Below are 15,252 nucleotides of genomic sequence, written 5' to 3'. Positions count from 1 at the left end.
GAATATCTAAATCTTATAACTTAATAAAAAGGAATTTTACCCAAATAAAAACTTAATAAAAAAGAATTGAAATATATGGACTCGATAATCTAGGCAATTTGTTTCAAGATTTTAAGTGAGTAAGTATCAAAATGACGTCGTTTCTAATCCCTACCGTTAAATATGCCACATCTTTCAAGTATGGCGCCATATCATTTAAAAGTTCACCGGAAAGTGACGCGATGGAATATTTCAAAAAAATTGATTTATTATGTATTTTGAATCAAGAATGAAAAATTGTGGAAAAACTAAAATTTGACAATTTATTATGGTTTTAGACCAAATTTACCCTAAAAAAACACAAATCAATCGCAATGAAGAAAGTAGAGCTATAAAGTCAATCCAAAAAAATAAACAGAACTCTTTGCTCCATCTCTTCCATTTTCCGATGGAGCAGAAACCGCCGCCGCACGTAATGGTCTTCCCGCTGCCACTGCAGGGCCCCCTGAACGCCATGCTCAAACTGGCGGAGCTCCTCTGCATCGGAGGGATCCAAATAACCTTCTTAGTCACCGACCACATCCACCGCCACTTCAACATCCAAACCCACCCCGCTTTTTTAATCCGTACCATCTCAGACGGATTACCCGAAAACCACCCCCGCGAAGGCGGCAAATACTTGGAGATGTTCGAATCTTTGAGGACCAATACTAGACCTCTCTTCAAGGAATTGCTGCTTCAGAGCGGCGCCGGCGGCGGCTCCCCGATTTCATGCGTTATTGCAGATGGGGTGCTTGGGTTCACTTTCGATGTTGCTAATGAAGTCGGGATCCCCATTTTTGATGTCAGGACTCTCAGCGCAGCCTGCCTTTGGCTCTTCTACTCTCTTCCTAAGCTTATTACTTCTCGAGAGCTTCCTTTTATAGGTGCGTTTTGCTTTTTCATTTCTTATTCTTTCAACTCTTGATTTTCTATATATATCGAATTTAACCAATTCATGCTATGAAAATCAAGAATAACTCGATTCTAACCTAAACAGTTATAAGGCATTAGTTAAATTTCTTCAGATAGACAGAGGTTGCCATCTACTACAGCAGCGTTGCTCATAGTTTTTATCTCCCAACTTTCAACATTTATCAAAAGATGCTTCTAATTTACGTCGTTAATTTAAAATCCCCAACTTTGAAAATAGTTCGATTTATTCCTCATATTAGCAGCAATAGAATGATGAATCACTTCGCCGATTCTTAGGTTGATTATACATTTCCATCTAAAACTCAAAACGACATCTAATCCAATCAAGTATCCGACGAAGTGATTCATCACTCTGTGACCAAATTATGTAACGTGAGGTATAAATCAAACTTTTTTTTGAAAATTGGGGGTTTTAAATTTGATAATGTGAGTTAGAGACATCTTTTGGAAAACCTAAAGTTGAGGACACAAAATATGATTAAGCTTAATTTTAATCATATATCAAACAATTTTCCTATGTTCCATTTTTGGTAGGAGACGATTTGGATGAAATGGTAAAGAGTGTCCCGGGCATGGGAAGGTATCTCCGGCGCCGAGACCTTCCAAGTTTTTGCCGCTCAGGCGACTTAGATGATCCGAGTATTAGATTTTATCAGACGGAAACCATAGAAAATCCCAGAGCCTGTGGTCTCATACTAAATACATTTGAGGAACTCGAAGCCCCAATTCTTGCTGAGATGCATAATGTCTGTCCCAATATTTATGCCGTTGGACCACTGCATGCACATCTCAAGGCCAAACTAGCTGCATTCCCCAATAGCTTATGGGAAGAAGATAGGTCCTGCTTGACATGGCTCGACTCTCAACCGCTCAAGTCCGTGCTCTATTTGAGCTTCGGGAGCCTGGCCACGCTTTCCAGATATCAACTGATGGAGTTCTGGCATGGTTTGGTGAACAGCGGTCAGAGATTCCTGTGGGTTATAAGACCGGACTCTGTGGACTGGGAGGGTCGGATTCCGGTGGAACTATCACAAGGTGCTGCTGCTAAAGAGAAGGGGTACATCGTGGGCTGGGCGCCTCAAGTGGAGGTGCTGGCTCATCCTGCTGTTGGCGGGTTCTTGACACACAGTGGATGGAACTCGACTTTAGAGAGCGTGTATGAAGGGGTGCCTATGATCTGCTGGCCTTATTTCCTCGACCAACAGATCAATAGCAGGTTGGTAGGGGAGGAATGGAAGCTTGGTTTTGACATGAAAGATACTTGTGATAGGAATGTGATTGAGGAAACTGTGAGAAATCTCATGCAGGTAAGGAAAGAGGAGTTTTTAAGGAGAGCTGATGAAATGGCGAAATCAGCTAAAGCATCTCTGAGTGAAGGAGGATCTTCCTACTCTCACTTGGACCGTCTGATTCAAGACATCAAAACTAAGAGCGCCCAAGTTGGAAAATTCGAGTGAGACAAGCTCGGACCTATGAAGTCTGAAAGTACTGAGCATCTGTACATGGTAGCTGCAAGTACAAAGATTATGTAGTACAGTTAGGCTCATCCGGCCATTGGTGGATTCCTGATGCACAATCTATGGAATCCAAGTCCAACGCTGGAGAGTTTGGTTGCGGGGAAACCCATGATATGTTGGCTGTATTTTGTTGATCAACAAGTGAAAAGTAGGTACATCAAGCAATGTGCGAACTTGGTTATGGAGTTGAGGAAGGAAGAGTTCTTGCAGAGGGCTAAAGAAACGGTGGAATTAGCCAAGTCCACCGTGAGCCCCGGTGGCGCTTCATTGGCCGATGTGGATCGTCTCATTAAGGAAAATTAAGATGATGAAGATAACAAAAAGATAGAGCTAGTGATGTTTGTAAAATTGTATTGTAACAAGTTGATGTTGAAAGGATTACTTCATGGTTGAAATTTTCGTATACATGGCATCCAATGCTCATATGCTTGAAATCAATTATAACATCCACAATGCTAGAGCTCCATAGGGGTTCAATAGAGAGTCACCCCTCCATAATGGAGGCTCTATAAAAGGGCTTTATAAAATTTTCATCTCATTTTTAAAAATTTGAATTCCAAATAAAATTAAAAATCAAAATTTCACTAAATTTAAATTTAAAATTAAAAAAAATAAAATAAAACTACATTAATTTAAAATATATCCAAAAAATTATAATTAGAGGTTCCATGATCAACATTTCGCGATCTCCTCCAACAATCGGTTATGCATGGCTAATTCTTGCGACCTCATTCGCTAAGTGTCGAGGGCGAAAATTTAGGCGTTGGCTGCGTCGTGCTCCATTTGTTTTATACCGCCGAGGTCCTCAACAACCTTTTCCATCAAATGGGTGAACTTTTCCTTGTTCGTGATCAATGACGACTTAACTTTTTTACTTTTCCCTTTGTTTACCTTTGGCCCATAGGCCTAGTCGTGATGCTCGGCTCGAAGGATGTCAATGCATGTGTACCCCCCTCAAAAGTATTCTTCATCCTTTTTCATTGAATATACGTCTTCGCCGATAGAGGTAAATCATTCAGATTCACAGAGGATGCGCCAAGCTATGAAGTATTTGAATTGAGCTCCGGTGTTTGTTTGAAACATTTTTTGAGCTTGCTGGGTGATTTGATCATCACTCATGTTGTTGCCCCAATTGCTTCGACAATTGTCGTAAAGCGTCTTCCAAGACTTCACATCATTTTGCACATGTTGGAAGTGCGACTTGAAAGTAGGAAGCATTTATGGTTTGATAAAAAAAAATGTCATTCCAACAGTTATTTTTGGAATTTTTTTTGAGTAAAATCAAATTGCACATTTAATTTTTTATAATTTCCTTTAGTCTACCATTTCGCACCTTATGTTGGCTCGTTCCATCAAGTCGTGCATCGAGCTAGGAGGCTCGACAATGGGGAGCGGCTCGCTGGCGTGCGGCTCGAACTCACTTGGTGAACCCCATTGTGGATGATGCTCTAAGCTTAATATAATAGAGCCATATATTATATTGGGTTAATATTGCTTTTACATATTCTCAAAGACAAAAGAATTCAAAATACCCACTATAAAAGAAAACTATAAACATTACTCACTTTGAGCTTGAAAAGACAAAGTTATTCTTACTCAAATGGCAAACTTTGCTCGACCAATGCAAGTCGAGCATGTCGAGCATTAGTGGTAAATGCACTAATGCTCGACCATTGCGAAACGAGTATATCGAGTATTATTGTATTTGGGGTAAATACATTAATACTCGACATGCTTGACCTCTGCGAATCGAGCATTAGTAATAAATACACTAATGTTCGACATTACTCAACAGAGAAATCGAACATTAGTATCAAATTTTCTCAGAAAATACATTAATACTCGATGCTTGTTAATTACGAGTCGAGCATCAGTGATCAAAAATCAGTGCAAAATACACTAATACTCATCATAAAGATAAAAAAGTTTTTAATAGATATAATTTATATATTTTATAAAAAGTAGATACTTTTTTTAATTTTATCTTTTATAAAAAGTAGATATTTTTTAAATTTTATCTTTTCGAATAGGTATATATATCATTTTACTCCTATTATATTTATAATGTTATGCAAAGTTGGATTGCCATCCTATAGATAGTCATTAAACTAAGTATTTACTGATTTAGTATAACTTGTGGCCAAATCTTGAAGTCTTTTCTGAAATTAAATTGCGACAAAATCTTCTGTACAATCGGTACAATCGGTTTGTACCCTACCCAAATCCCTCGACCCGAACCCATTTAAATTAAAAAAAATAATTCGAAAATCAGCTCCCTCTCTCTGACGCCTCATCCGGCAACTTCGACGACATATCTCTCTATCCCCTCTCTCCCTCGAGCAGCGCCGATCGCCGCCTCCGCCGAGGTGGTTCGCGGCTGCTGCTGCCCTCTCTCCATCTTCTATAGTGTTATCTCTCTCTTGCTATTTCCGCTGCATTTTTCGGTCAACTTCATCCTCCTCCGTCGACCTTTAAAATCTGGATTAATGGATCCTGCAAGCCGCGGTTGTGGATGTAGTTATTCCCTATCCGGAGGTCCGTAGCTGCGCTAAAGTCGATGTGCTTGATCTGCCCCTTCTTCGTCACTACCAAGTTGGACGGCTTAACATGATGGTGAACTATTTCTTGTGCTGTGAATTTTCTTCAAAGATGTTATAATTTAAGGCATTACTTGCTTTTGTTAAGTTTATTAATTAGTTAGTCCATTGCAGAAGATAGTTACTACTGCTAAGTGAGCTCAAGGTAGTTAGTTGAAAAGTCAAAGTTAGTTAGCTTCTACTAGAAGCTTTTTTCTCTTTGTATATAAGGGTTAATCTGCTGCTTTTGTAATTCAGTTTTCGAAATCAATGAAATCACACTTTCTAAATCCTACTGCTCATTCTTTTTTTTTTCTTCTTCTTCTTCTTCTTTTATGTCTACTGCTGCTTCTCTTTACATTTAACATGGTATCAGTCACCATTCAACATCTCTGCAACTCCTCTCAATTTCAGTAGTCGCCACTCCGATCAAATCCTGCAATTTTCTCTGATTTTCTTCCGCTGCTTTACTCTTCTCATGGAAACACCACCATCAACCGGTACACCACATCTCCCTCACTTTCCATCTATCATCAAGCTCGATCGCTCGAACTACTCATTCTAGAGAGTGCAAGCTATTGCAGCTATTCGCGCTCACGGCTATGGTGAATTCATTTTCCCCACGACGGTTGTACCGCCATTATTTCATCCTGCTACATCCACAGCTGCAAATCCGACGCATGGCATCTGGTTGCACCGTGACCAATTCCTCCTTAGCTGGCTGTTATCCTCTGTGAGCGAGTCCATGCTCGGGCACGCTGTTCCTGCTCTGAAGTCTTGGCTCGACGATCAGTGACAAGCCTGGTCTGACTCGATGTATCTTCAATGTCCTCAATGAGGTCCATATCGCCTGGATATAAAGGCCCCAGCTGGTGTGAATTCTTCGTCTTGTCCTTCCTAGTTGTTTTAGTCCCCTCTGGGGGTTTAACTGTGGTGTTCTTTGCTAAGCCTGGCGTGTTATCAGCCAGCGGCCCCCCTTGATTTACAAGAGGTGATCTCTGCAGCCCTGTAACCACCGATGTGCCCAAACTTGGGGGAGTGAAAGGAATTCCTATCATTTACCTCATACAGGCATAATTGAGCAAGGACAGTATTTGCTCAGTCATAGTAACGTTAATCAACCCATCTCCCTGTGATACCGATCCGTGAACGACAGAGGTGGAAGGTAGCCTCGAAAATACCAGTCTTGTAGGACTAGTGGGCTTAATGTCACCAACGCAGGTTCCCTCATTAGTCAGAGTAGGAGCAGTGGCGGGATCCCCGATTAATTTCCCCCGTGAATTCCCTCATAAGATTCTTGGTGATAGTTGTATCTTCCATAACATGTAGTGGTAATAATATAATTTCATAAATACCATGAAATAATTGTCCCGAATCATAGACGGGCCGCTCACAGGTACATCAATCAATAAATTCCATAGAGAAATCCAATAAGAATACCAGCCATGTAACTCCATATAAGTATATCATAGTCGTGAGGAGATAACTTAAGAAAACCAAAGAATCTGTCCATATTTCAATCGCAAAGAAAGCGATGAAGCCTTATGTTACCTGTAGTTAGGACATCAACACGAAGAAAACACAAACTATCGCATATAATCAAACTAAAGATATTCATAAAAAAAAAAAAACACGCATGTAACCCGCGAATACACCCAAGCACGCTGAAAATAAGTAAATCAAACACCACAGTAAGGTAATGACAGAAGATTTAACCATTCCACGTAAATATCCGTTCTTGCTACAATGTACGCTTCTCAACCCAGAATTACTTAGCAAATATTTATGACTTCGCTAAGTAACTTGGAGAGCAATTCCGCCTATAAATTTTTCCTCACGCTTAAACTCGGATCAAGTTTCTCACAGACGACACCAGTTGATGTGTTCGTTAAATATATTAAGGATTAGAGTTGGATGTTTCTCCTGTAGTGAGATTATCGATGATAGACTTAAATGGATTAGTAGAGATAAAGAGGAAATGTTATATATTTCATGTTACCTCTCCCTATAGGGAGAAATAGAGCCACTAGATTTACACAAATGAGGTGTTGTAGTAATTTCGCTTTGAGTTGATTGGGGAAGCAATCTGATACACAAGGTGGAGCGGTCGTGTCAGTAGTTGTCAGGCTTTTGTCTTATATCCAGCTCTGGAGATTCTTACCCAGCCGACTGATCCAATGCTGGCAGTCCTCACAGTAGAAATGTCATTGGTTGGCTAAAAACACTGCCACTGGAAATGAGCTCCTCAATGGATATGAACTGGGGTGATTCTCCCCTGCTTACTTCCAGCGCTGTCATTTGATATGCTTTGTGATCAAAATACTCGCATACTTTACTCCTCATCAGTATCTAGAGGTAGAATGTTTTTCTCAGGATTCGAATTCTGGAGGGAACGAAATATTTTAAATTTCATTATTCATCAATATATATTGCATTGTTCATTAGTATATATGTCTTATTCATTATCAATTTTTAAATTTTGTTTTTTGTCAGTATATATTGTCTTGTTCATCAGTATATATATCTTATTCACTGGAGTGCACTCTTATCTATATATATGACGCCAGTTGATGTGATATATATATAATTTAAAAATAAAAATAAAAAATGTCAAAAATTTGGGAGTGAGCTCCCACCCAGGGCTGAGCATAAACCGAACCGGACCGAAAAAAACCGACCGAACCGACCATTTTTGGTTCGGTTCGGTTTTGGGATTTCTGGTTCGGTTTTCGGTTCGGTTTTTAGAGTGAAAAACCAACCATGTATCGGTTCGGTTTCGGTTTTGGGATTTTGGTTCGGTTATGAACCGAACCGAACCGATACATGATATATAGTATTATTTATTCTATATTTTTATATTGCATTTACTAAATGTAAAACTAAAACCCTAGAGTATCAAATCCCCCCAATTTCGAAACATGCTCTGCGGCGCAGCCTGCGCCTCCCTTCTCCATTTTGAAACCCTACTCTCTCCTCCCTCCCTCCCTCCCAGCCCCAGGTCCCAGCCGGCAGCCGCTCCTCCATTCTCTGACCGGCGACCACCCGCGTCGCCTCCATTCTTTGCGCACGGCAGCACGAGCAACGAAGCAGACCAGCACGGCAGCGTGAGCAGACCAGCACGGCAGCGCGAGCAGACCCGCCGGCCGCCTCCCGCTGGCCGCGTCTGACGTCTCCAGCACGAGCCAGACGGCCCAGGCCCGCTGTCCAGGACTCCAGATCGGCTTCTCCTCCGTTGGACCGCCGTTGAAGCCTGACGCAGACCTCCCCCCGCCACTTTTCTCCCCTCCTACGAATTTGGTAGATTTACTATTTTTTTGAAGAAAAATAATATTGGTCGGTTCGGTAACCGACCGAAACCGATCGGTTTCGGCCGGTTCGGTTATGGTCGGTTTTCAGGCTCCAGGCGGTTCGGTTCAGTCCGTCTACTACCTATGTCGGTTCGGTTTCGATTTTTCCAAAATAGGTCGGTTCGGTTCGATTTTGAACCGATGCTCAGCCCTACTCCCACCCCAGCTCCGCCATTGGGAATAGCTCTGAAAAGAAAAAGAAAAGCTACCCATCACTTCCTAAAGAAAAGGAAAAAAAAGACATCGAATCGATATCCAAATTGGCCCAATAAGACATCCCCAACGAAAATACCGTCGCCTTCTCTCAATCCGACAAAAGTGAACATATACAACGAAAATAACTCGTTCTGCTCCACCTCTCCCCTTTCCATTTTCCGATGGACCAAACACCGGCGCCGGCGCGCGTAGTGATGTTCCCTTTGCCTCTGCAGGGTCCCGTCAACTCCATGCTCAAACTGGCGGAGCTCCTCTGCATCGGAGGGCTCCAAATAACCTTCCTAGTGACCGATGATATCCACGCCCGCCTCCACCGCCACTCCAACATCCAAACCCGCTTCCAATCCTACCCAGGCTTCCAAATCCGCTCGATCCCAGACGGCTTGCCTGAAAACCACCCCCGCGGCGCCAAATTCATGGAGCTGTTCGAATCTTTGAGGACTAAGACTAAACCTTTGCTCAAGGAATTCCTGCAGAGCGGCGGCGGCGGCCCTATTTCATGCGTCATTGCGGATGCGGTGCTAGGGTTCGCTTGTGATGTGGCTGATGATGTCGGGATTCCTATTTTTCATGTCCGGACTATCAGCGCTGCTTGCCTTTGGGTCTTCTTTTCTCTTCCCATGCTTATTCAATCTGGAGACCTTCCTTTTAAAGGTGTGTTTTTAAATGGATTTACCTGAGTATCTATGAACTGTTGCAGAGTTTGTCTTGAGTTATCTGAGTTGCTTTTGTGTGAATTTGTCCTCACGATCTTGGCGCTTTTAATTTGAGTAATATTTGTGTATTCAATTTGTTTAGCAAATGAATGAGATTTAGATTGGATTGGTTGGTTTGTTGGTTTTGTTTGCCACTGAAATCAAGACATATAGTTGTCATATAATGATATTGTAAATGAAACACGTGAGGTGAAAATTTGCAGCCATAAATTTAGGAAACCAAGCAAACATTCGGATATGCGATATCTAGGTTTTGCATCTTCATAAATGAATTATCCATTAATGTGAGTGGAAGCATTATTGTTTTTATTTTTTCATTTGAATTGGTACTTGAAGGAATGGATAATTGACATAAGGAATATATCATTGTGTATAAAGAGTTGATTTTGTCAATTTAGTATAGTAGAGAATTAAAGGATCATGTAGGTTATTGTACTTGTTAAATTCCTAATACCGAAGTTCCCGGATGCAATGAAGACTAATAAATAAGGCATTTTAATTTTCAACTCTTCCTACTCCACGATATTCTAGGCGTGTTGATAGGATAGAAGACAGTATATGATATATGATTGAATAGTTGAAGCCTGTCTATTTTATTTTCATGTATTTGTTAATTATTATACCACTCAAAATAGCGTAAAGTGCCCCACAAAGTATTTTCTACCAGCTTTACTAGGTTGAGAGAAACCCTTGTTGGCTGTTTTTGTGGAACATTTCTTTCTCATTCTCCTCAACAATGTATAGACCTTTGTTATAAAAGTTATGATGCATGGCTGAGAAGCTGTGCTCCACTTTGAATATCAATAATAATTGATCTAACCTAGACGATTATGAGTCATCAGATCAACTTCTTCAGATTTAAAACAGAGTTTGCCATCTCTCTGTTGTAGGAGATGATGATTTGGATGTACCGATAAAGAGTGTGCCGGGCATGGAAAGGTATCTCAGGCGCCGAGACCTTCCGAGTTTCTGCCGCTCCGGCGACATAGCCGATCCGCATATTGAAATGTACAAGATGGAGGCCACTGAGAATCCCCGAGCCTCCGGCCTCATACTAAACACATTCGAGGAGCTCGAAGCCCCAATACTCTCCAAGATGCGCAACGTATGCCCAAATATCTACACCATTGGCCCACTACACGCACATCTCAAGGCCAAACTAGCCGCCACCGCGTCATCACTACCTGCATTCTCCAACAGCTTATGGGAAGAAGACAGGTCCTGCGTGGCGTGGCTCAACTCTCAGCCGCCCAAGTCCGTGCTCTACGTGAGCTTCGGGAGCCTGGCCACCGTAACCAGAGATCAATTAATGGAGTTTTGGTACGGTTTGGTGAACAGCGGTCAGAGATTCTTGTGGGTTATGAGGCCGGACTCTGTGGACGGGAAGGACTGGGAGAGTCGGATTCCAGTGGAACTATCACAAGGTACTAAAGAGAGGGGTTACGTCGTGGGCTGGGCGCCTCAAGAGGAGGTGCTGGCTCATCCTGCTGTTGGTGGGTTCTTGACGCACAGTGGATGGAACTCGACTCTAGAGAGCGTGTATGAAGGGGTGCCTATGATCTGCTGGCCTTATTTCCTCGACCAGCAGGTCAATAGCAGGCTGGTCGAGGAGGAATGGAAGCTTGGTTTGGACATGAAAGATTCTTGTGATAGGAGTGTGATTGAGGAAAGTGTGAGAAATCTCATGGAGGTAAGGAAAGAGGAGTTTCTAAGGAGAGCTGATGAAATGGCGAAATCAGCTAAAGCATCTCTGAGTGAAGGAGGATCTTCCTACTCTCACTTGGACCGTCTGATTCAAGACATCAAAACTAAGAGCGCTCAAGTTGTTCGGGACTGATCATCCACGCTCTCGTTGTGGTTAATAACCAAATAAAAGCAAATTTATATGAATTTTTCTATTTCTTCTCAGGGTGGGAAATTGAGGTAGTGGCTTGTAAGTTATATTGAATAATATCTTACATACGATTACACAAATGATTCTACGTTGGCTAAACGTCGAATATCTTCAATCAAACGATCAAAGTCGGCGTAAGACGTCCCGCCTTCCTCGACACTTTGTCGAGCTGATTTCGCCACATCTCGCGCTCTCTGCAGAAATTCATGGCTTCTTTCCTCCATCACGTCCCTCACCATCTTCTCCACCGTCACCCTATCGCAACAGTCCTTCATATCGCGCCCGATCTTCCAAACATCGCCCACAAATCTGCTGTTCACGTGCTGGTCGCCGAAATGAGGCCAGCATATCATAGGCACGCCAGCAACCAAGCTCTCTAGAGTCGAGTTCCATCCACAATGCGTCAAGAATCCACCTACGGCCGGATGGGCCAGCACCTCCTCCTGCGGGGCCCACCCCACAACGATGCCCCTCGAGATTTCCGTCGGGATCCCGCCGGAGCCCGGCCTCATGACCCACAAGAAGCGCTTGCCGCTGTTGACCAGGCCGTGCCAGAACTCTATCTGCGCCTCCCTCGTCAACTGCACAATGCTGCCAAAACTAACGTAGACCACCGACTCTTGGGGCTGTTGGTCCAGCCATGTCAAGCAGCTCTTGTCTTCTTCCCAGAGACTGCAGCTTGATGTGTTTGAACTGTTTAGTCTGCTTCGCAGGTGGGCGTGCAGCGGCCCGACGGCGTAGAGATTCGGAATTCGGGTTCGGATTTGGTGGAGCGTGGATGCTTCGAGGTGATCGAATGTGTTGAGTATGAGCCCTTTTGCTCGCGGAGTTTGCAGAGTCTCGTGCATGATAGCTTGCATAGTTCTGGAGCTCAATCCAGAGCGGCAGCAGCTGGGGAGATCGCGGCGTCGGAGAACGCCCTCCATTCCTCTTAGGTTAACCATGGCCAACTCCAAGCAGTGACGGAGGGAGGGGGGGTCCAGTGGGGGCACTGGGCCCCACTGAAAATTTCAAAATAATTAGTATATATATAGTAATATTTATATTTTTAGTTAAATATAGTTTTAATTCTAAAAAATTCTCTTCTTTTCCTTAGAACAATCATAAATTCACAATATTTTTTAATATAGGTTTGATGTTATTATTTTTTATTGAAATGGTGAATTTGAATTTTGAATTATCTATAATGAACGATCATAAATAAAAGAGTAAAATTTGAACTTTAAATGTAAATTTTTTTATGATCACCTTGCAATTTACTTTCCACGCAATTTACTTTTTAAATTATGTTATGGATTGTTTGTTTTAGTTTCTTATTAATAATATTTTTTTAATTATAACTTGATTTTATTATGTGAATTATTAGATATTATAGTTAATATATTTAAGTAATTAATCCTAGTTCATATCAGTTATTAGCTCAAACCATCATATCCTAGTGAATTAGTTTTCATTTCTTTTTTGTATATATGTTATTTGTATTTACATTATTAATGAGAATTTAGTATTCTTTAGTTATGTGAAGTAGTGCGATAGTGAACGAATCCAATTATTACTTTTATTTTCAGATATCAAGTTATTAATAATTCTAAATTTTGTTATGTAAGTTATTAGGACATGTTTTGATTAATCTTAGTATCTCACATCGAAAGATATTTTTTTGATTCTACATCGAAAGAGATTTATTTTAAATATTACAATGAAGTTTTTATACTACAATTTTAGAATACTAAATGTATAAAAAATATATATTATGATATAGCAATGTCTAGCTATTAATTTTAAACGATGCATTATACATAAAATAAATTGATAAAAAAAATAATTTTATTTTTAACTTATATATATATATATATATATATATATATATTATTTAAATATTATTATAAATTGGGCCCCCCTGAAACAAAATCCTGGCTACGTCACTGACTCCAAGTCATCATCTGCATAAAGGAGTAAGGATTCTGTATATCAGGTGCAACAAATAATTTTATATAAATATAAACACAAAAAAGTTTTAATATTAAAAATAGGACATAAATATACTTCCTCCATTTAAAGCCATACGTACATTAAAATATATACTTCCTCCGTACTCGTGGTTGGCCTGTTTTTTCGCAAATGGAATCCTCTGTCCTATAATTTAGTATGTACTATCGTGTACCACTTTTAATTTGTTATAATTTTTAATTATTTTTTCTTCAATTTTTATTTATTATGCTTTAATATAATATAAAGATAATTAACAAGGGTTCACTCATCCAAGTAGGGCTTATAATTATTTTTTTTATATTTATTTGAATTAATAATAGATTATTTGGTTTAATTAATTCAAAGTTATGGTATATAATTTTTCTAAACCTCAATTTTTAATGATAAATATCAATTAGAGTTCATAATATAATAATATTTTTTATTTTTATAAAAAATAATTATAAAATAAAGATATTAGGAGTGGTACACGGTGGTACACACTAAATTGTAGGACAGAAGATCCCATCCGATTTTTTTGGTATGGTATGTAAAAGAGTGAGATTGTCGTGTAAATATATATATATAAGTTATATTTAATATAGAGTAAATTGTTTATTTAAAAGAAAAACATGAAATCAAATGGAACACCTTGAAAATGAATTAAGTTAAATGGGAGGGAGGAAGTAAATGATAATTACATAGTTGTCTGATTTATTTTTCAACGAGCTATTAACAGCATATCATCATCAGAAACTTGTGAAAACACATCTCTAGCTCTCTACGAAAGTAATCAAACAATTCATTTGCAACTCATTCTTGACATAAATCGCTACGAAAAACTCTTTCTATATACTTGCAGTAGCGTCCGAAGGAATATACAGCACCAACTTGTCGAGCAAAACCATTAGAAAATAAATAGCATGTCCATTTGTTTGAATCAGCTTTATCGAAAGAAAACTAACATCGTACAAATTTTAAAACTCATAATCTTGTTTCTATGTTGTATGAATATATCAATTTGTCATTCAAAAGCTATCAAATTTATGCTTGAAAGGTTTTTTTGTTTTATAAATAATGAAGAAAAGAAGAAAAACTTACTAGTAAAGGGGAGCTCATGTGAGTTGATGAGATCAGGTAAGCAGAAGTAAGCCCAGAAAGCAGATGCACTCAAAGTCCGCATATAGAGAACGGGAACAGCCGCTTCCTCGGCGGTTTGAAGCACGAAGCTCAGAATCCCATCGCATATCACGCAATTAATGGGAGGGTCGTGAGTGGTGGAAGCCAGGAGCTCCCTGAGAAATGGCTGCGCCGTCGCCTGCAGTGAATCCAACCACTCCTTGACGTCGAAAGTGCCGGGGCGGAGGTCCTCTTGTGGCCCGTCGGGGATCGGGTGGAACCTGAACGATCGCCGGCTGAAGCGCGATGTGGTGTCGGAGTGCTGGGAGAGGCGGCGGTGGATGTAGGCGGGGGCGAGGAAGGTTACGCGGAAGCTGCCGACGGCGCAGAGGAGTTCGGCGAGCTTCAGCATGGAGCTTATGTGGCCCTGTGCGGGGGCCGGGAAGATGAGTACGTGACATTTAGACATGGCTTACAAATTTGGTATGGGATGGGAGACAAGTTTATTTTGATATTTCTTCCTCTTTATAATATGTGAGAGCCAATGGGATCAAATTAATCCAATTTTCAAAATTATCAATATGTATGAATTATTTTATATTTATTCTAATAATAAAATTATGAAAGAAAAAAAAATGTATGAATAGTATTAAGTCGAGGTTCGAACAATTGTGTGTAGATTATTTTATTATTTTCCTAATAAATAAAATAAGAAGAAGAATGTGTTATAGCTGGTGTCGTGGTGAAGTGAAAGTCTTTAACCATTTAGTCAAATATATATGCTCTTTTTTAAGCCATTTGATATGACGAAGAAAACATCTTTTAGACCATAGGTTTTATTCGTGTATCGCAAGTTTTGTAATACTCTCTACGTCCCCCTATTCATTATCTATTTCTTGTAAGCACGAGTATTTAGAAGAATAAGATTAAATTATAGTATAA

The 15,252-nt window shown here is 40.2% G+C and overlaps 4 protein-coding genes across 4 annotated transcripts; 2 read left to right on the top strand and 2 right to left on the bottom strand.

Annotated features, from left to right (window-relative positions):
• Positions 1–337: 337 nt before the first annotated feature.
• Positions 338–2,909, top strand: LOC131019976 (7-deoxyloganetic acid glucosyl transferase-like). The gene is made up of 2 exons (XM_057948615.1): positions 338–905; positions 1,489–2,909. The coding sequence occupies exons 1-2, from the start codon at positions 428–430 to the stop codon at positions 2,409–2,411; spliced, it is 1,401 nt and encodes a 466-aa protein (XP_057804598.1). The 5' UTR covers positions 338–427; the 3' UTR covers positions 2,412–2,909.
• Positions 2,910–8,548: 5,639 nt separating this feature from the next.
• Positions 8,549–11,319, top strand: LOC131019974 (7-deoxyloganetic acid glucosyl transferase-like). The gene is made up of 2 exons (XM_057948613.1): positions 8,549–9,264; positions 10,217–11,319. The coding sequence occupies exons 1-2, from the start codon at positions 8,772–8,774 to the stop codon at positions 11,161–11,163; spliced, it is 1,440 nt and encodes a 479-aa protein (XP_057804596.1). The 5' UTR covers positions 8,549–8,771; the 3' UTR covers positions 11,164–11,319.
• On the bottom strand, positions 10,839–12,171 carry LOC131019975 (7-deoxyloganetic acid glucosyltransferase-like). The gene has a single exon (XM_057948614.1). The coding sequence runs from the start codon at positions 12,162–12,164 to the stop codon at positions 11,292–11,294; it is 873 nt and encodes a 290-aa protein (XP_057804597.1). The 5' UTR covers positions 12,165–12,171; the 3' UTR covers positions 10,839–11,291.
• Positions 12,172–13,137: 966 nt separating this feature from the next.
• LOC131023202 (7-deoxyloganetic acid glucosyltransferase-like) lies at positions 13,138–14,954 on the bottom strand. Its single transcript, XM_057952745.1, has 2 exons — positions 14,293–14,954; positions 13,138–13,163 (listed from the first exon to the last, which is right to left on the bottom strand). Exons 1-2 carry the CDS (start codon positions 14,777–14,779, stop codon positions 13,138–13,140), a joined length of 513 nt encoding a protein of 170 aa, XP_057808728.1. The 5' UTR covers positions 14,780–14,954.
• Positions 14,955–15,252: the final 298 nt, after the last annotated feature.

The sequence above is a fragment of the Salvia miltiorrhiza genome, chromosome 4 (genome assembly GCF_028751815.1).
Source record: "Salvia miltiorrhiza cultivar Shanhuang (shh) chromosome 4, IMPLAD_Smil_shh, whole genome shotgun sequence".
Classification (NCBI taxonomy): domain Eukaryota; kingdom Viridiplantae; phylum Streptophyta; class Magnoliopsida; order Lamiales; family Lamiaceae; genus Salvia; species Salvia miltiorrhiza.
The sequence above is the reverse complement of the archived record's forward strand: the minus strand, read 5'-3'. Positions and strand labels throughout refer to the sequence as shown.

What these genes read in the sequence shown, in the direction of transcription:
- LOC131023202 (XM_057952745.1), bottom strand. Translation starts at nt 14,779, where the DNA reads ATGTCTAAATGTCACGTACTCATCTTCCCGGCCCCCGCACAGGGCCAC. An exon ending in ACATGAGCTCCCCTTTACTA is followed by an intron (nt 13,164 to 14,292) that starts GTAAGTTTTTCT and finishes TCCTTTATGCAG; the next exon opens with ATGATGACTTGGAGTCAGTG.
- LOC131019974 (XM_057948613.1), top strand. Translation starts at nt 8,772, where the DNA reads ATGGACCAAACACCGGCGCCGGCGCGCGTAGTGATGTTCCCTTTGCCT. An exon ending in TGGAGACCTTCCTTTTAAAG is followed by an intron (nt 9,265 to 10,216) that starts GTGTGTTTTTAA and finishes TCTCTGTTGTAG; the next exon opens with GAGATGATGATTTGGATGTA.
- LOC131019975 (XM_057948614.1), bottom strand. Translation starts at nt 12,164, where the DNA reads ATGGTTAACCTAAGAGGAATGGAGGGCGTTCTCCGACGCCGCGATCTC.
- LOC131019976 (XM_057948615.1), top strand. Translation starts at nt 428, where the DNA reads ATGGAGCAGAAACCGCCGCCGCACGTAATGGTCTTCCCGCTGCCACTG. An exon ending in TCGAGAGCTTCCTTTTATAG is followed by an intron (nt 906 to 1,488) that starts GTGCGTTTTGCT and finishes CATTTTTGGTAG; the next exon opens with GAGACGATTTGGATGAAATG.